The following is a 20,520-nucleotide window of genomic DNA, read 5'->3' on the forward strand; positions in this document are numbered from 1 at the left end:
CACTGGATATCAGAGGGCGCGAGGAGGGGCTTCACACGCTGGTCGTGCGCCGCTCGAAATACACTTAAAACTACACAGCGAGGTTTTAAAATGTGTATTATATTTGCACTAGAGGAACTTTCCTTATACCTCTCATCTTGAAATTTTTACATTAATTTTATCCGACGTAAGAGTTAATATTTGACGTAGTCACTGTTTAAAAGGTCTCCATGTCTTAAGATTCCCATGTTTTTAGCACCCATAAAATATAGCCAGTAAATGTTGATGTCAATGTATCAACATAACGTATAGTAAACTACGCCTATTAGAGTGTGACCGACCACAGGCAGATATCTCCAAGATTCAAGCCATGACACCGAACATATACAGAGATACATTGCAAAGCCTTATCACTGGATACTTCTGACTTCTCATTTACCAAGACTCAAGGTGCCACAGCAAGATCTTTCTATAAGTCTTTATTGCCGCAGGACATAAGCGAAATCGATGTTGCTCTCTGACATCTGTTCGGGTCCTCCCTGTATCTTGTCCCCCATGTTTTTGTTTAGTTCTGTCTTTTAGTTCTCTGTTACTTCTAACGGAACTCGTGTCATTTTTACCCCTTCTCCAGGCACAGAAGGTCAAGGGTCAGTGGCTTGCTGCTGTCATGGTGAGCCTGTGACCTTTAGGCCGTAAACCAAATCACAACAAGTGAATACGTCTGAATGTTTTTCATTAGTGGCAACACAGTAGTCGTGTTCTTTCTCTTTCACGCAGCGCCACTTAGTACGAGAGTCACAAGGAAACGTATTCCTAGTCATATGACAAACAAACAAACAAACAAAAAAAAACATTTCACTGTAGAATAGGACTCGAGCTGTGTCGGAAAGAAACATTTCTTCTGACAAATACGACCGTTGTTATTTCACACCGATGAATAATCATACATTCCATGGTTGATACAAATTGCATTTTCAGAACCTTATACCATTAATCATTATCACCACTAGAGGCTGCTGTGTAAACGTAACATCAAAACATTTTCTTCTACGAAGCTGAAATTTAATTTCTTTTAATACAAAACCCATCTTTTCTCTCCTGTAGACAACGAACAGATGATATGCCGATTTTTTTTTTATCCTTCTGCAGCATTGCATGCATGCAAATGTCAAGTGAATAAATTGGAAACGCACCTCTTTTGATTTTTTTTCTCGCTCTTTTTCTTTAATTCCATATAACCATTTGTAGTATAACTACTGTCAACCATTACATATAACATTTTCCTTCAAAAAGGACAGTTAAAAAAAACAAAAACGTACTTTTTGACAGGATGATATCTCTGCGTTTATAATTCACCCTGATTTCTTTAAAATGTCTTCACCAAAAATGTATCATCATTTTTTTTCCAACAACTATATTAGTATTAAGTCTGCATTATTATAATTATTCTGATAATAGTCATGGAAGAATACAAAAAAAAAGTACAAACAAAACTTTTACTTACAAAGTGGAAAAAGAACCCAGTCATTTTTGATGTAAAGAGAGGTAACACAAACCTATTTTTTTCAACTGCCAATAACATTAAACTTGCCCATTCGAATCATATGACCGCAGCGTTTCAATTTCAACTCAACAAAAAACTGCCTTAATCATCTGTAGTTCTCAGTAAATGCAAAAATCTATGGTCAGCAGCAGTGTATCACAGGTGAATTTACATCATGTTTCATGATGAGTACACTCTTATCTGCTTCATTGGGTGCTAAGAACAGAATGTATGTCCAGTGGTTTGAAATGCAAACGTCTGTTGATGCTGAAGTACTTTAAATATTAGGTTTCTGTCATTGTACAGAGGAACCATGATCAACCATGGTGTCCTCTAAAATACTCATGCACTGGTTTCCTAAAACTAAGTTAATTTTAAACTGTTTTTTTTTTTTTGTTTTGTTTTGGTTTTTTTTTTGGTTTTTTTAAAAGTGCGAAGGATCAAAAACATTACAAACCTTACAAACTAGTCGTTCTGTGACTGGCATTAAATAAAACCAAGTACTTTTTTAAAAAATAAAATAAAATAAAAAAAAGAGAAAGAAAACACACACACACACACACACATACAACAGCACATTCACACTTCATCGTCCTTCTTCAAAGGATAACTGAGACGCACTTTGATTCTCAGTCCCGACACATACCACAAAGTGTTCTGATATTCAACCTGTAAATGAACCATACAGTGGTAAAAAGAGGCCGTTTGTCTTGTGATCCAGCATTTTTGTCAGACAGACAAAGAAAACACATAGTCTATGACAGTTATAGTGCTGACTTAACTATTAGTTATTGTGGCGTGTGACAGACAAACAGACAGACGCAGAGAGATGCTGTATACTGGAGTTGTTCTACAGACCTGCCCGTCAGAAGGGGCATATCTAACTGGACGAGCCAAAATGTTTGGCTCTGTTGGCATGGCAACCATGTGCATTATGGTTTTCGTTTGAAACTTGTACAGTACTTAGTCACATTTTAGTACATATTATTTTTATTCAAAACAATCTACACAGTCAGAAAAAAAAACAAAAAACAAAAACCTTTAGCTCAGCGGAATGGGTTTGATTGACCAGAAAGACTGACCGAAACCAAAGTGCCGGTCAAATGTTTATTGATGTAGTACCACACACACAGCTCGTCCAAAAAGGCAGCAAGGACAAGCTACCCGTCCTGTCTGACCACTGTGCAGTGCACCGTACAAAAATTAATAATAATAAACCCAAAAGAATATTAAAAAAAGAAAAATAATTAAAAAAAAATGTTTCACCAAGTTGCCCAGTTCAGTCACTGAGGGTGGTATAGCTTGAAGAGAGTATGTATGTATTTGTGTTTGTGTTTGTGTGTGTGCCTGTGTGTGTGTGTGTGTGTGTGTGTGTATGCGCAATGGAGATAAAGCCCTCAGTTTGGTTTTTTCTCTCTCCTACAAGTTGACGAGCTCGTGAGAGACGAACTGTTTTAAACGCTCCAGGTACTGTCCGTACAGCTCCACGTCATTGTGCCCAGCACCCTCCACCCACAGAGGCTCCACGGGTCTCTGGCAACGCTCGTACAGAGCCAGGCCGTGGGAGAAATCGATCACCTCGTCCTCCGTCCCGTGGATCACCAGCACGGGAGACGTCACTTTGGAGATCTTATCGATGCTGCGAGAAAAAGGAGAGAGAGAGAGAGAGGGAGAGAGAGAGGGAGAACAAGAGAGATTCAGATATTAAGTTATACTGAAGACTCCTGGCTGTAAAAGAAAAAAAAAAGCAGACCGTGAAGAGTAAATAAACTCAAAAGAAAAATACTTTTTAAATGTGTAAAGAACACATGGATCCAAGTGTTTGACTTTGGCCAGTCTAGAAATGAAATGATCTATTAGACGAAAAAGACCCTCCTCATTAAGCATATAAATCTGAATTGAAAACAGGCCAATTACTTGAAATTTCTCAATAATTATAAATTATTATCAGACCAACAGTCTCAAGACAGGCATATGTTTTTACTAGCTTGTTTGGATAAGAAAACTCAGGTTTGGGTCCATGAATCCATTCAGTCAATCTTGAGACCTATACAATGCAGTCTGCACGTTTGAGAACAGCCAGTTTGGACTGTTGGCAGGACCAGAGAGGAGGTCCAATGAAACCACTGTGTGGCATGCTGCCATTACACTTTATTAGAGCGGCAATTTTCATAAACAAAGAAAAAAAACTGAAAAGAAAAAGAAAAAAGATGACCTGGTTCAATAAACTATCATATGGTCCCACTACAAAGAACCACAAAGAGGAGAATGAACACCCCGCAACACAGGGTCTTGCCCCCAATCCCAAATAGGAACTGGGTGACAGAATCTAAACACGGTTCCTGTCCTGTCTTAACAAATGCTGTGTGATGACTGTGGAAGGGTTCAGCTGGTGAAATGTCTGCCAGCAGGGGCAGCCAGTCCCCACAGCAGTCAGTAAGTGAGTGAGGAGAGACAAGACCAAGAGAAGAAGACCATGACAAAGGCTCTCGCTCTCAGGCAAGAATCCCCCACCAGAGAGCATCTCAGCTGACATGAGTGTGAGAGAGAGAGAGTGCGCGTATATGTGTGTGTCTGTGAAAGAAACACAGAGAGAGAGAGAAAAGGAGAAGGTTTGAACTATAGAAGGAGGGATGCATACTAGTCAGAATCAGGGGGAGAGAGAGAAAAATGCAGCGGAAGAAGAGGAGAGAAAATTTCGGTGAGACAGACCAGTTCTGAGGCTTTATGTTTGACAGTGTTTGTGAAGAGGCCTGTGACAGACAGAAGAGGGGGGGAGGTACTCACTTGGGGAATGCATCGAAGCAGTAGGTTTTCTTGGTGTCAGGGAAGGCCACTCTCATGCCAGAGGTAAGGGGGGAGTGAAGGATGACGGCTGCACTTTCGTAACGGGCTGCGAGGTCCACCGATGGCACCGTACCGATGCTCTGACCGTACACGATCACGTTTTCTGGTCTGATACCGTACCTGAAACCCACACAAACAGCAGAGGTTAAAACCAGTGAGAATCACGATGAACGCAAACACTCCATGTCAAAGACTACTACAGTTTCACTCGAACACATGCATACACGCAAACTAAACCAGACAACCAGACAACACAGTAGGCCTAATTTGATGCTGTTCAGATTCCTTTGCTTATCCAAGATCACTTATTCACACACACACACACACACACCCTATCTCTGTCCCTTGAGTGTTGTATAATAACATTAACATCATCAATCACTGTCTCAGCTCACTGCTTTTGATCAACCTCTTCCTTTGCAATAAAATGAGGTGAGAGGTCAGGGGTCAGAGGCTCAAAAGGCAGGTTAAAAAAAACCACATCATTGTAAAATGGGATGGGCAGTGGCTTAGTCTTGTGACCCTAGAGACGCAAACACAGCATTCCAGCGCCGATTAAAGACAACGTGACCTTTTTGTCAGCTGACTTCGTGCATGTGCACGGTTGTGCATGTGCACGCGGGTGTGTGTGTGTGTGTGTGTGTGTGTTTTCGTGTAAAAGAAAAAAAAATCTCAAAGACTGCTGAAGAGAGACTATATGAATAGCTGAGAGGAGAAAAGGAAGAAGAGGACACTGACATTGATACTGTTGAGAAGCACTTCATAAGGGAAGCTGACAGAAAACTCATCTTCACTCAACTCAACAACTGCTTCAGCTCTGACAGGCTGAGAGTGATTCAGTAAGAAACTTATATTGTCTCATCCCTGTCAGCCATGGATACATTATTACAAATCACAATCATCGCTTGGGAAAAAAAAAAAACAAAAAACAAAAGTAACATTATGTCACATAAAATGAAATGATAAAAACATAAAATTATCTAGATGCAAACTTAATGAAATTCACAGGTCCATGTACCTTACAGTCCAGTAGCACAAAGCTCAGAACAAGACTTTTTTCCCCTTTTTCTCTTGTTTTCTTTGGCTCTGCCCTTTCACTGTATGTGTGGGGTTTTTTTTTTTTTACAGATTCTACAGCTAATTTTGACTTGACAGTTAGCCAAGAACAAATTTTTCCAAGGTCAAAGCGTCATTGTTTGACGCAGCCACAATCGACTGTTCAGACCTGAAGCGAATCCTCAAACTTGAAAGACACGTCACACCATCACGATGACCAATGAGGGTGAGAGGTTGAGCCGGCCAGATCAGAACTGGTCCAGCTGGTGATGCCGAGGATGTTACCACAACGGCACATGTCACCGAGAACCCCCCCCCCCCTTAATAAACCAATCTATTTCACCATAACGTCTCACCGCCCCCGAAAGCCAATCAATGCCTGATGGTATCTTAAAGTTAACGATATTACTGCAGTTACTACAGCCTGCCGACAATACTGACAGGGTTATCCCTGAAGTGCTCTTAATGGAATTAAAAAAAAAAGCTTTACACCACTCACAGTGTTAACATTTGTTAAGGGTGGGTGGCATAACAGGTTTCTAAGTCAGAAAGACAGGGGAGGGGTGTGTATCTAAGAAGACAAGCCTTCGACACACTTTCCTACACCATATTCCCTCAGCAAACTATGACCGAGAAAAGACGGTCGAAATAAGACATGCTGCCGATGCATTTTTGTTACGGCCGGTTGACCTTATCCGAACGGGCGAACCGTGTTCAATTTGACGGTTATGCAACTGCAACCGTCGATATTATCCTCGGGGACAAAGCCATTCGATAATGAATTATTTCTCGCTTAGATTTCTTAGGCTTAAGCACCTCTCTTGTTCTGTTCGTGGCCGACATCCACCTCATCTGCTTATCAGTCTCCCAGTTCTCATCTGTCTTCTGCCCAGTGCAGCTCTGTGAACCACACATATAGTGCCATGACTTTGAGTTTGAAAAGAGGATGGTAAATATCTGTGACATTTGCACTGCGACAGTGCGCCGAGTTGAAGGAAACTGACTTGGCCGCGTCGTTCTGAACAAAGGAGCCTTTGTCTGTAAACAAAAACAGCTACTGTATCAAATTACACTGAAAACACCCTCATGTGAATTACTGGAACGCTTACTGTACTAAGAACAAAAGTGTGTGTGTGTGTGTGTGTGTGTGTGTGTGCGTGCGCGTGTGTGTCCGCGCCCGCATATTTGTGTGTGAATGAGAGTCAAGATTGAAAAACAAAATCTATAAACAAAAATAATCATATGATATCATCAGGAAGTTCATTTTTACTTCCTGGACAGATGATGTTGCCATGGAAGCATTTGGGTCTGTCCTTGGGCGCTCGCTCAGGATTGGTTGCTAGGAAACAAGTCAATATTTGACTAAGGCAGGCTGGCTGATGGAATACCTCGCTCTCCCTTCCCCCTAGTCGGGGAGAGAGAAAAAAAAAACGATTACTGTGTTCAATACCAGCCGTACGCGACCTCCCCTCCTCTTTCAGATCCCTTTCCTCCTCCCCCACTCTTTTCTCCCCGTTCTTAATTGATCTTCCTTTATCCCTTCACCTCTCTCTCTCTCTCTCTCTCTCTCTCTTTCTCATGACATTCTAAGGTTTTCAGGAATCCTGCCGTTGCCCTATAATGTAAATGGAGAGTGAAATTCAACGGTGATCTCGTGACGAAGGCTACAGAGCGGATGTGTTGAGCCACGACAATGATCGGCTTGGTTGAAGTCAAACTAAGCTGTGTACCGGGGACTTCCTGCAAAACAGCTGGTGTGTCCTGTCTGACAACATTTGCAGCCCTAGGAGGGATCCAAAGTTTGAGACGTGTTCTTTTGGCTCGCATGTGGAGGTTGTGAAACCTCTTCTGTGGTTTCGCTGTCTCCCTCATTCCTTCCTTCCTTATCTCATCCCTTCCCTCCTTCTCATGTTCTCTGGTTCGTGTTCTCCCTCCATACTACTCCTTGCTTGTACATCTCCCTCATTCTCTCTCTCTCTCTCTCTAGTGTATTACCGCTGGCTGTGCGTAAGGACTGAGGACATGGTCTCTCTTTCCTTTCTCTTTAGATGCAGGAGCTATCTCTATATCTCTACCTCCGTTTAATGTTTATCTGTGACATCGCAAACTCTTTATTCTTCTCCCGTTTTTATCCCATTTTGCCCACGAGTAATTAATTACAATTACATAATCTTTCCACAGCTCCGGTGACCTCGCTCTCTCTCTCTCTCTCCGTCCCTCAGGTGTGCATGAGTTTCTGGTCGACCACGCCTGCTGACTCACATTTTGAGTCACCTGATTGTACCAGGGGGAAACGGGTGTGGTGGCCTGTCAAAGCAGGTACGTCTGTTCTGCTCTGGGCTATTAAAAGAGAGACGCTTCGAAAAGAGATGAACAGACAAGAGCTCCAAAGAACATTTTAGTCCAGTTCCAGGTAACAGAAACTCAATTTCAAGGAAACCCTTGGCTTCAAGTATATGTGAACTTTCACCATGTTCACCAAGGGATGATGTACTTTCAGAAGAGGCATCTGAATACATATAAAAAACTAAATACAATATTCACAGCACGACTGACTGTGAACTCCATTACTCTCCATTATTATTCTTATTCTTGATGTTTTGTGCATCAAACTTAAACAGCTGGATGTTCCACTCCAGAAAGAAAAAAAAAGAAAGCGGCTCAAACCCACAGTAGTAAAATTCGAACCGATACTGCTGGCTGTTCAGATCAGATAACGATATTTGTCAAGCAAACTGTTCAACTGCCGCTTACTTTCACCGCTCTTCCTAATGCAAGTCAGCGTGACACAGATTAGCCTGGATGCGTTTTTTTTTTTTTTCCCCTTCGCGAGAGTCGTTTTTTAATCTACTTCGGAAGCTGAGGAGCTTTCAGAAAGTGGCGCTCTTGAAGCCGAGCGTGAAATACAGGACCGATACGGGACACAACAGTACAAAGACACAGCGACAAGCATCGCATCAAAGAGCTGAGAGTCGCACTTACTGAGGAGCTAACCTCCTGTAAAATCATCGGGATTTAAAAGCACTTTCCCTCCCTTACAGTTTTTTGTTTAAGTGTAAAGCATCTCCTTTGTATGCCCGACTAACGGGGACGGAAATAACATCATTCTGGAAAAGTCAAGTACAAGACGAGTGATGTTTGTCTGTTATTTTTCACAAAATGTGTCTTCTGAATTTCCAGGCTCTCTGTCTCTCTTTTTTTTTTTGGCCTTTGTCTTGTTCTATAACACATCTCTCTTCCAACCCCTTATCTTCACTCTGTCTGTCTGTCTCTCTCTCTCTCTCTCCGTCACATGAAATCCTTGGCGTCGGCAATCTCCATTTGACGATAATTTGATTGAGCCATGACATGGACCTGCTGCGCTGGAATGAGATTAAAAATTATGGCGAATTTAGGCTACGTGACTGTTACTGCTGCAGGAAGAAAAGTGAGTGGCTGAAATGTGCTAAAGAAGCCAATTCAGGGCATGGTTTAACCTGAAAAAAACCATGGATTAACCTGAAAAAAAAACCATGAGGAAATGCCTATGCCCGATGCCTGTGAAATGAACAAAAATCTACAGCAAGAAGAAAAAAAAATTACACTTTTGAAAAGAAGACAGAGTATTGGACACAGCAGCCCACAGAAATTCCTCGCACATACACACACACACACACATTAGTACACAGAGGACTGTGTACTGTGCATTCAATGGCATTTGTCCAATTTATAAGAAATGTTTTGTTCTATAAACAAAAAAAAAAAAAAAAAAAAATCTTTGAAGGCAACAGCAAGGCTAGTTTAACCGCTGTATAGACTGAATCCCTTACACTTCCTAGACTCTAGACTCTACCTCTAATTTATACAGTAAAACACCCTGGTAGGTAGGTAACTCATCAGTAATAACATTATATTAGGGGGGGTGTTTGGATACTGGTCTATCCTGCTGTCGTGTTTAGGTGTAGTGTTGCTGTTCACGACCTCCTGTTTTTTTTTGGGGGGGGGGTTCCTGCAAAACTATGGAATCGACTTCTTGCAACAGAATTTTTTCCTTCTTTGAGAACTCTTTTTGGTTCATCACTGTCATAGTTTTTATTTTTTTTTTTCAGTCTTAGTCCAAAACATTTATCTGCAATCATTTAAAATGGATGAAAACAGGAGGAGGTAATAAACCTCTGGCTGACAGTTAGTTAGACAGTCTGAATTGACGCCTGTCTAGCCTGCGCACAGGGCAAATAGAGACAGATCACCGGGGTGAAAGGATAGCCTATCCAGGGATCTTCAGATCATTTCGTTTTTGTGCTTTGTAGCAGCAGTTGTGAGCGTAATAGAGGGTGAAAAATTCACATGAAAGAGAAACACAGGGAGTACAGAGTAATAAAAATGGCTAAAAAGTTCTTGTCCATGATCAGTCAAAGAATTTAGCCTACCTTTTAGCCCTACTGTCATATTGCACTGTTTTTCATTGCAGTTTTTTTTTTTTTTCATCAAAATGATTTCTGTTCATGAGTCATTAGCAAACAATGAATTCTTATCACTTCAGTGAACAATCAAAACTATGTTAGGATAAGTTTGTGACACAATTTCTCTTTTATGACGTTGAAGAACCCTATAAAAACTGACTCAGCAAATGAGGCATGTCTGTGTGTTCAGTGACCTACCTAGCTGGGGTTACCCACAGAGTGATACGCAGACACACAGAGTCTCCATCTCAAAGCAAATGCAGGACCTGTGGTCTCTTTCTCTCACATACATACTCATGTGGTTATATATTCAAACTTCACTGCTTTTTTATCTCCTGAGCAGGAGCAAGTGAGTTGCAAATGAAAGCTGCAACCAATTGCACACACACACTAACAGGTCCAGGCAATCTATGAGGACACCTGATAAACTCTCAATTTCCCGTACACAGTATCGCACATTGTGTGCGTCAGTTAGAGAAACCACAACTCTCTCTGTGTGTGTGTGTGTGTGTGTGTGTGTGTGTGTGTGTGTGTGTGTGTGTGTGTGCCTGCGTGAGTCAGTGTCTAAGCTTCAACGCCTGTCCTCTCTCTGAGAAAACTGCTGCTTCAAGCAAAAGCTGCTGGAACATATTTCTGTAAACAAAGCCTGTAATGCTTGTATTGAGTGAGAAAAAAAAAATCCATTACTGGCGGGAACAGGAACAGGAACTCAATCTTTGGCATGTTGCTTCAAAATCCAAACAAGCCCTCAGATACATGCTTAAAACCAAAACATCAAAATCAACATTCTCCAGGGGGAAATGCTGAGTGTCTCAATTTCCGCCCAGATCATTTTAAGAAGTCACACGGCAGTCTCACCTAATGGTTCAGCCAATAGACTATGTGACTGAAGGAGATGGGGGAGGGGTTAATGAGGCCACACTGAAATGACTTACACTCCTTAAAAGCTCCGTGGGGGTTGGGGGAGGTCACAGGGTTGACAGACAAGCCAACAGAACCAATGTGAGAAAAACAGGAACAAGCAGAGAACGGCCAACAAAGAAATGACACTGACAATGGACAATAGCGACAGGAATTGTGGCGTAACGGTGAAACAGAGTGAGGAAGGGGTCCTTGCAAACAGAAAAGCAACAAAGAGATCACACAAAAAAGAGGCACACATGGATAAATACATGTATATATGAAGAGGTATGATTCAGTGTTTAGAGGTCAGCAAAAGATCAAATCAAGATCAGTCAACTGAAATGAAGACCACAGCTTCTTCTTGTTTTAAAGGCAGAACATGCATGAAGAACCTACTTAAAATGTTGGCCATCACTCTCAGATGACTGTCTCTGCTTAAAGATCTTGTTCTGTGTAATGTGTGTGAAGTCTATGAAATTGTCAGTAAAAAAAAGTCAAAGTGATTGAGGTACCAAAGCTTCACAAGTCATTTACAGCCCTCCTTACCTCGTTCTAAGGGCTTGCCACGCTGCGTCCACGTCCGCATACAGGTTCTTCTCCGACGGCTTTCCTGAACTGGCTCCGTAGCCCGAATAGTCGTACGAGAAGATGTTGCAGTTGATGCGTGAGCCCAACCCGATGTAAAAGCTGCTCATCTGGCCCAGGTCCACTGCGTTGCCGTGAGAGAAGAGCAGGGTGTAACGAGCGCTGGGCGAACAGCGAACGAACATGCACGCGATTCGGTTCCCTCTCGACGTACGGGTCATGAAACATTCGATGGCGTCCTTCTCGCGAGCCGAGTATTGCCAGTCGGCCCGCTCGGACAGGTGGAGCGTCCAACGCGATCCGCTCTCATCGGATATGAGCGTGTACGTGGGCTCGGGTGGGAGAAAGGCCAGTTTGGATGCGATTTTACTCGGGCAGGGAGGACAACAAAAGAGGCAACAAAGCTCACTTAAAGATAAATGATTCATCCTCAATTCCTAAATGGGACGAGAAAGAAAGAGAGAACGATTTATCAGCAGATGCAAAGGGTACTGCTCCATTTATGACTGTAGCAAGATTAGATTTCAGCTTTATGGGATATGTTACCCCACTTCACGTTCATAAAGGCAAAACATTCTTGAGTAAGTGGACTTCAGACGCATTCCTTTAAATATACATTTTCAGTTAAACTGGGTAGGTGTAACAAACACTACAAAGGCAAGCTTTTTAACATCATTTCATGTTTCAATTTGTCCAACTGCAATATGTCTGATTACCCAAATAACAGCTGTCTCCAGTGGGACATTGTCAATTATAAGTCAGTGATGTCATTTCCTGGTTTTGTTTGCCAGATGGCTCTGCCATTGAACTCTTGCGTGTTGTAAGAGTCGGTCAGTTGTGCAAAGAAAACAGATCGTATCTAACTGATAAATGTTTTAAAAACACATGAGGAAGTTCACCATACTTTAAATACCCTTTGACGTGCTAAGGGTATCTAATTGCATACTCATCATAAACACATCAGACTCATATATAATCAAAGTGAAAGTATATTGAACTAACTAATAATAACTCAAACGATTTTTACCACATAGAAGACATATCAGGTAGTTGTCAAAAAATAAAATAAATTAATTAATTAAAAATTAAAAAGCTGCCTTGATCTGATTTACATAGGGTGGTAACGTAGTAGATGGAACTAGTGGCCAAGTCGTCCACACCCAGCGATGGACAATATCTAGTTTGCATTCATCATGCGTTCTTGTTCTCATAAGATAGATAAGAATTCAAGCATTTGGTTCAAGTAGTTTACCAAACAATGGGAGAACTCAAGATGACAATTCATTCTAAGATGCCTCCTTGCAGAAGTGTCCGTTTGAATGAAAAAGTTCTCGGAAGCAAGTTTAAATCAAGTTACACTGTTTTGCAAAAATGACCACATTTATTGTCAAGACAGCAATTTGAGGGCTGCAAGAGACAAACATACATAAAGGTACCTTAAGAGAACGACAGAATTAGCCGATTAGTAAGCAAACATTAGCCAGTTAGCCTACTAGCAAATATGTTTCTCCCCATAGTCACCCAATTTAACCATACATTACAGCTCAGACTGATGACATAAAACGTTAAATGGCAAGAAAGTTTGTAGCAAATGGCAGACATTCTGTCTGACGGCAATTATAAGACAGCAACGAAAACATTCAGATTTCTCAATAATATGGCACACATCGCAACCCAGCTACCCATAGCTATGCAACTAAGGGGCAAAGAGCCCCCTCTTTCCATCACAGGGCACTATTAACCAAGAACTAGCTAATAAATTAACAAACTGAGGACGTTTGCCTAAAATACCCGCAATGTTAATGTTACCTTAGAAGTCGCGTCCGTCTCACGATGCAGCTGATGAGTATGTCACAAAAAGTCGTTACGGCCAGGATATATTGGACTTAGCTGGACCAGTTAGCTTGTTAGCCTCCGATCTAAGGTTTCTCCTCAGCCGCAAGGCGGTGACTTGGGTATCTTTCGATTTGTAATAACTGCACACAGGTTGCCCACTGCTTCGTTTTATCAGAGGGGTAACGTTGCACTCCCACGAAAATCCTCCCAAACTTTGCTCCAACTGCTCGAGGCCAACGAGTCTTGTCAACATGTGGACCAGATTCTCGCTTGTATTTTATACAGAGTTGTCAGAGTTCATGATTACCATAGCAGCTGGGCTCTACGTCGAGAAGCCTTCCGTACGACAGTCAGTCCTTATTTCGCTTCCCCAAGCTTTGTTATTGATGTCTTGCAGTAAGGCGGGTATGTTTAGCGGCGTATCGACCAATGAAATGTAAGAATGCTGTGGTTACACCAATGGAGTTGACCTTCAGCGCTACATAGGCGTTCCCAAAACCACAGCTGAAGTGGATGACATTTGGGCAAACCAATGAACAACGCTCACAATATTTCAGGAAAAATCTTGTTTTCAAGTGTGAAATGATGGTTTTGATAGGAGCAAACCTGTCAACGGGTTATCAAATTTGGTATTAAACCAGTGAGCTTCATATGCTTGTGCTAGTACATGTTCAACATTTAACGACGGTTCAAACATCGGTGAAACTGAAAGCTGTTTAGTGGTGTTGGTAAAATACACAATGCAGAATATATCAAACTATGTTCCACTGGAAGGACAGTTGATACGTTGCACTAAACTAGCTTCCATTTATGTATTTAGACTCTTTCACAAGGGAAACATCGACAACGTTGGAAAGAATCCATAATGTCCATAATACACTGTCCATTTACTATTTATCAGCTGCGTAGCCCCAGTGCACACAAATAATCGCAACGATATTACATTGCGGAGTTTTTCACATGAATGCTATTCTTTCTACAAACAACCACAAGAGCAACTAAGCGCAACATCGTCATTCCTTTTGGCGATATATTCATTTTCGCTGCAGCAAAACGTAAAGTATCAAACGTGTAACAAAATACTATCAATGGATACTTCTTCCGGTGCCCTTAATTTGCGTCATTACGTACGAGCTAGGCGAGGCCATGTGGGTTTTCAGGAGAACGTTATAAATTGGTTTTCACATTCGTTGAAGGAATTTGGGATTTAAATGAGTTCACAAAAAGGCAACGTGTCTCGCTCCCGAGGTCAGAAATACCAAAACACCACTGCCTTCAAAAATGACAAATATGGCGCAAGTGTTCACGTGAAGGTGCGTAGCTAGATTAATATGTGTCCACTAGCTAGGTTGCTATGTCTCAGCTAATGCGTAATGTATTCGAAAGCACTTAAAGTTTTTACAGTTCGTCTGGTACAAGATGAGATTGATTAAAAGACGTTGCTGTTAAATGTTTCATAAGCTTCTTCATTTTTGTGTGGTTGTATTTGTGTTTTGTTGTGTTTAGAAGGCAAATGCGAAGGTCCACGACGGTCTGTGTCAGCACTGTAAGGATGTTCTTGAATGGAAAGTCAAATATAACAAATACAAACCCCTTACCCAGCCCCGAAAATGGCAAGTTTGTCTTTGTCATTAGCGTCTCTCTTTACAGGAAAAAAATCAGGCTGCCTTTCAGTGAAAGGAAAAGGATTCACAGTTTTTAGACTTCTTTATGTTTGACCCCATGCAAAGAAGTTCTTCGATCATTTTCCCTTTCACATTTCTAGTAAAAAAATATCTTTTCTCGTTAGAAATGTTTTTAAACATTCGCTTAATGTATTTGTGTTTATAACCAAAAATCGCAAGTGCGTGAGTATGGAGTCTCTTCGTACACGTCGTACACATGTAATAAAACAGCCTTAATGTATAGTGTTGTGATATTTCCTAAAGCATGATTTAAGCAGGTACATACTGTGCATTTAGAGGAACTGAGCTGTGTTTCTTGCCACAAGACTGTTTAGGTTGTAAATATATGTTGATTTTCTCGTCCTACAGTGTGAAGTGCTCTCAGAAAACTGTGAAAGATGCTTATCACATCATGTGTAAGCCCTGTGCCTTAACGTTACAGCTTTGTGCCAAGTGTGGAAAGCAAGAGGAGATAGTGATTCCGTAAGTATCGTCAAAATTGCAACATATGAAATAGAATATTGTTTTGTCGTCAAAACCACCTTTTTCATGTGTGTATAGTATAAAGGACTTGCAGGCAAGAAATACATTAACTTGTACTTCCAGCTTGATAAAACGCGTGTAATGCATGGAGTAATGAATGTGATCGTTCATATTCATTTTTAGCAGAAATCTAACACCAAACTTTTTGTTTTGGCTACTACGTGTCCGAGAGAATTGAAACATGAATGCATTTGTTGCCATCTAGTGGACATTGTTTGTAACAACAGGCATCAAGGACAAAGTTGTAATGCTTAAGTTTGTGGACTTAAAGCGTGACCAGTGACCGGCATTTTAGAACTGATTACAAACTAAATTACTGCTTTTTGCAAACAAAGTCTGCAATAAAATAAAACACTATTTTACTTAATACATTTATTTGTGTGTCAAAGGGTTGGCTCTCAGAACCAAGAGGAAAAAGAAGACTCAAGTCAGACGCACAAAGGACATACGAAGAAGAAAAAAGACCCCGACAGAGATGATGATGATGATGAAGATGATTATGATGATGAACTTGATGATGATGATGATGATTTTTAATGCATGGGCAGTGATGCAAAAGACAGCAGTCCAAGGGATAAAGAAGACAAGGACTCTCTAATGTGTCTGTCATTAACAAATAAGACTGCAATTGTTCCTCATAATGTGCTGTTTTTTTAACTACTGTTCTCCCTTATGTGCTGTTTTGTTGAAGAATTTAAAATACAACAATTATACCATTGATATTTACTTATTACAGCTGAGGCATTTAACAACAAGTCATCCCAGATGTAGAGATTTCAAGGTGATTTTTGTAAGAAATATAATGCGATTCTTACATGCAAATGGTGCATACGGAGTAGCTGATGTGCAATACAGTTTTGATATGTCTTTGAAGAATATGTCTGACAGTCATTAAAATCAATGAAACTTTTCTGACCAGTCCCCTTTTCCATTAGCGTTACAAGTGAAATATTACAAAGCAGCATGTGATAAATTCTTTCATTGAGTAAGACACAGTTTATTCACACTCGCTTCACAGACAAAACATCCTTCTTACTTTCGGCTTTTACGCATGTCTGTGAAGAGAATCCTCTCTCAATGGTCGTTCATTACTTCCCCTTTCAACGTGATGTGTATAAAGGATGACACACAGTCCAAACTCTCTGTAAATACAAGGAATGTCAGAGACGACACATAAAACAAAGGCAAATGATTGTTGACGTGCATTTAGCAGGCGATTGCTATAAAAACATAATTACATGCCTGAAAATACCCATCTCCACAACAAGCACAGTAACTAAGAAGTTAAATACAATTGGAACTGTGATGAACCTGGCTCGGAGAGGACCCAAATGTGTTTTGCCCCATGCATAGCTAGGAGGATGGTTCGAGAACCAGTTCCCGAACCACCGTTTGAGAACTGTGTCCTGCCACAATGACTACCGCCCCATTGCGCTGACTGCCATCATCATGAAGTGCTTTGAGAGGTTGGTCATGAAACACATCAAGTCCAGCCTGCCCTCTACACTGGACCCCCTCCAGTTTGCATACCGCGCTAACTGCTCCACAGAAGATGCCATAACCTCTGCCCTCCACCCAGCCCTGTCCCACCTGGAGAGAAAGAACAGCTATGTGAGGATGCTGTTCATTGACTTCAGCTCAGCTTTTAACACAATCATACCTCAACACCTGATAGAAAAGTTGAGCCAGCTGGGCCTTAACACCTCTGTCTGCATCTGGGTGCTTGACTTCCTCACGAAGAGGCCACAGTCAGTCCAAATTGGCAGCATCACCTCCAGGTCCATCACACTGAGCACCGGCACTCCACAGGGCTGTGTGCTCAGTCTGCTCCTGTTCACCCTGCTGACCCACGACTGCACAGCATCATCCACCTCCAACCTCATCATTAAGTTTGCTGGCGACACTACATTGGTAGGCCTCATCAGCAACAATGATGAATCTCTATACAGAGCAGAAGTGGACCAACTGGCAGCGTGGTGCAAAATTAACAACCTCTTCCTAAACTTAGGGAAAACTAAGGAGGTCATCATCGACTTTAGAAAGACCAGCGCCCACCACACCCCCCTGACCATCGATGGTACGGACGTAGAGAGAGTCAGCAGCGCCAAGTTCTTGGGAGTGCACATCACAGAGGACCTCTCCTGGTCCTTACATGTCACTGTGCTCTCCAAGAGGGCCCAGCAGCGTCTCCACTTCCTGCGGCGCCTGAAGAAGGCGAGTCTCCCCCCCATCCATCCTCACCACATTCTACAGAGGCACCATAGAGAGCATTCTGACCAGCTGTATCACTGTCTGGCATGGGAACTGCAAAGCCTGTGATCGCAAGTCCCTGCAGCGGATAGTGAAGACAGCTGAAAAGATCATAAGAACTGCTCTCCCATCCATACAGGCCATCTACAATGCACGGTGCACCCGAAAGGCCCTCAGCATCGTGAAGGACCCTACCCACCCTTCCCACATCCACTTCACCCTCCTACCCTCTGGCAGGAGGTTCCGGAGCATCCGTGCTGCCTCCACCAGACTATGCAGCAGTTTCTTTCCTCAGGCTGTGAGGTTCCTCAACAGCTTGAACACTCTCTGACCTCTCCTTTGCACAATAAACTGCACAACTGCACCTTTGAACAATCAACTGCACTACTGCACAATCAAATTGCACTAATACCCCATACAACTCACCTACCTACCTGCACAATGCCAATGCTGTTGCCAGTAATTCACTGTCTGTGTCTGGTGTTATGTCTGTAGGTGTATGTCATATATGTCTAGGTTTGAAATATGTAGGGTTGTTTTTTTGTTTGTATGTTGTAGAAGTCTTACTTTTTACTACTACTACTTACTTAGTACTTTCTTTACCAAGTACTTTCTGTCTTTACTTAGTACTTCTGTTATCATATTTATTACCCCCCGGATTTTTTTTTTTTAACCCTCCCCTCAGTACTTATTGTGTGTATTTATTGCTTTATGTGGTATTTATTTGTTATATTGTTTTATGTGGCACTGTGGTCCTTGTGTAACGCAATCTCGTTCCCCTGTATGTATGACTCATGCATATGTGGAAATGACAATAAAAGCAGTCTAAGTCTAAGTCTAAGTCTGAGAAGCAAGAATTTCGCCAAGAATCGCAGTAGGAGAGTCGCAGAAGTTAGTTGCATTTTGGGGTCTCCTAGTGTCCAAAACTACTATTAGACGCCACTTCCATGTCAACAAATTGTTCAGAGGACTCATCAGAAGAAAAACTTTGCTATCAATAAAGCGCAAATGTAAGCACCATGGAGAGAACTTGAAGAACATATATTTCACAGAATAAAATGTTCAATTTTGTGTTCATTTTTTTCTCTAAACAATGATATCACAATAAAATTATATAAATGTCTCATATTGTCTAGCATAGAAAACATATGATCAACAATGCAGTCAATTTATCCCTTTTTTTTTTTGGCTATTATGTACTGAGGTCACTAATAATGCTGCAACGCACTGTAACAGATAATTATTTACTCATTAATTAATTCCATCAACAAAATACCCAGCTGTTTTTCGGTATAGTTAAAAGACGACTACCTTACGTGTCCAAGCTACTTCACAGTGACCGTTTACCCCATAATTACCCCATAATCGTTGCTTGTGGTCAGAGGGTAAGTCCTTTTAAATATATTGTTAAAGTTTCAAGAGAATGCACTAACGAGTAAATATCAGACCTGGGTTGCGCGTTTGTTCAAACTTGCAATCATAAGCGTTTGGAACATATCTGATCAAAACTTCGTAATCATTATGGTATAATTTCAGTCAATAACCATAATATACTCATGTGACCAGTGTAAAGGCAAAATTACTTAGCATGTCCTTTAACACTGGTGAACGACCCTTGGTTGGAAATCATCCTTACAAGCGGATCTGAGTGGCCTGCTTCAGTTTAAATCGTGCTATTAATTCCACGTGGCATTTAAAAAAATCATTTTTACAGTAATATTGGCTACAGTTGTTATCGAGTCAATAATAAACTGCCACCCTCCACACCCGCATTACTTTTAAGTTATCCAAGCAGCATGGAAACGCGTATTCATTCATATCTTGCACAACGTCACAGCCGAAGTTTTCTGTATCAGCCATCTAATGAAGCAAAACGCATCTGTTGTCATGATTCACCACCTCTTTACGCGAAGACGTGTCGAAAAGGTTGAAAATAACACTGCAATGAGAAGTGCTGCAAACGTGATGACTGATGCATTTTTTACGTGTTTACGAAATACTGTTTTGTGTTGGGACACTGTGGAGGTCTAGCTGAAGCTCTGCGCTAAGTTTGGATGCGAGGTTTGGGTGCGCGTCATGTTGAATCGTGAAAAGCATATGATTTATTGCGTATGAATGGGGTGAGATCATAGTCTGGTTAAGTTATTTCAAGAGGGATTCTCTGCAAAGGAGTTTACTTTAACGTGGTTTATGGGGAACAAGTAAAAGAAGAAAAAAAATCGTGGGTTTAAGGGCGGACATGCTCGAAAAGGCGATTGGATGTCTGTGTAGTGCCCAGTCGTTAATGACGTGGTCGGAGTTCATGCAAGTTTATTTAGGGTGCTGGGCCCTTGGAATCGTCCTAACCCTCCCTCTCCCCCTCCCCCTCCCACTCCTGACGGTACCCCTGTTTCCATCTACTGATCAGACGAACGTAGGGTCGCTAAATTAAGCATGCTCTCTGTGTGGTTGTCATGTGAGGTGTATTCCTCTGAGCGTTTCAAAATAATATAACATGTGACAGGGTAAAGCACACTGACTAATACTCAAACTACATAATTTCCTCTGAGGTATTTTAAAAAGTAATTTTCAGTCATCTTCATGTCAGTGACCCTCCCCAGTGTCTGCTGCTGAATCCCAGTGCCTTTAGAACCAAACTGTTTGGACTCCTCTACACATTGTACACTTGTAAGGAGTGAAACACAGAGAGAGAGAGAGAGAGAGAGAGAGAGAGAGAGAGAGAGAGAGAGAGAGAGAATACAAGAGTGACTTCATCAAGTCAAATGTTTATATTGCACATTTTATCTGCTTTGTCTCTTACGAATGTTATAGTCATTCTTCATATACATTTGTCATCACCTGAATTTTTTTTTTCCGCACGACAGAAAACAAA

At 41.5% G+C, this 20,520-nt stretch overlaps 2 protein-coding genes across 2 annotated transcripts; one reads left to right on the forward strand and one right to left on the reverse strand.

The window, feature by feature from the left end:
* Positions 1-2,914: 2,914 nt before the first annotated feature.
* On the reverse strand, positions 2,915-13,524 carry abhd17b (abhydrolase domain containing 17B, depalmitoylase). Its single transcript, XM_030791584.1, has 4 exons — positions 13,165-13,524; positions 11,317-11,792; positions 4,310-4,489; positions 2,915-3,161 (listed from the first exon to the last, which is right to left on the reverse strand). The coding sequence occupies exons 2-4, from the start codon at positions 11,781-11,783 to the stop codon at positions 2,942-2,944; spliced, it is 867 nt and encodes a 288-aa protein (XP_030647444.1). The 5' UTR covers positions 11,784-11,792; positions 13,165-13,524; the 3' UTR covers positions 2,915-2,941.
* Positions 13,525-14,356: 832 nt separating this feature from the next.
* On the forward strand, positions 14,357-16,309 carry c14h9orf85 (chromosome 14 C9orf85 homolog). Its single transcript, XM_030791899.1, has 4 exons — positions 14,357-14,504; positions 14,698-14,804; positions 15,225-15,338; positions 15,788-16,309. Exons 1-4 carry the CDS (start codon positions 14,403-14,405, stop codon positions 15,933-15,935), a joined length of 471 nt encoding a protein of 156 aa, XP_030647759.1. The 5' UTR covers positions 14,357-14,402; the 3' UTR covers positions 15,936-16,309.
* Positions 16,310-20,520: the final 4,211 nt, after the last annotated feature.

Source organism: Chanos chanos, chromosome 14 (genome assembly GCF_902362185.1).
Source record: "Chanos chanos chromosome 14, fChaCha1.1, whole genome shotgun sequence".
Lineage (NCBI taxonomy): Eukaryota > Metazoa > Chordata > Actinopteri > Gonorynchiformes > Chanidae > Chanos > Chanos chanos.

Excerpts from the sequence above, each read along its gene's own strand:
- c14h9orf85 (XM_030791899.1), top strand. The coding sequence starts at position 14,403 with ATGAGTTCACAAAAAGGCAACGTGTCTCGCTCCCGAGGTCAGAAATAC. Across the intron at positions 14,505-14,697 it reads GCGCAAGTGTTCACGTGAAG|AAGGCAAATGCGAAGGTCCA; the intron begins GTGCGTAGCTAG and ends TGTTGTGTTTAG. Across the intron at positions 15,339-15,787 it reads CAAGAGGAGATAGTGATTCC|GGTTGGCTCTCAGAACCAAG; the intron begins GTAAGTATCGTC and ends TGTGTGTCAAAG.
- abhd17b (XM_030791584.1), bottom strand. The coding sequence starts at position 11,783 with ATGAATCATTTATCTTTAAGTGAGCTTTGTTGCCTCTTTTGTTGTCCT. Across the intron at positions 4,490-11,316 it reads TGGCAAGCCCTTAGAACGAG|GTACGGTATCAGACCAGAAA; the intron begins GTAAGGAGGGCT and ends TGTGGGTTTCAG. Across the intron at positions 3,162-4,309 it reads TGCTTCGATGCATTCCCCAA|CATCGATAAGATCTCCAAAG; the intron begins GTGAGTACCTCC and ends TTTTTCTCGCAG.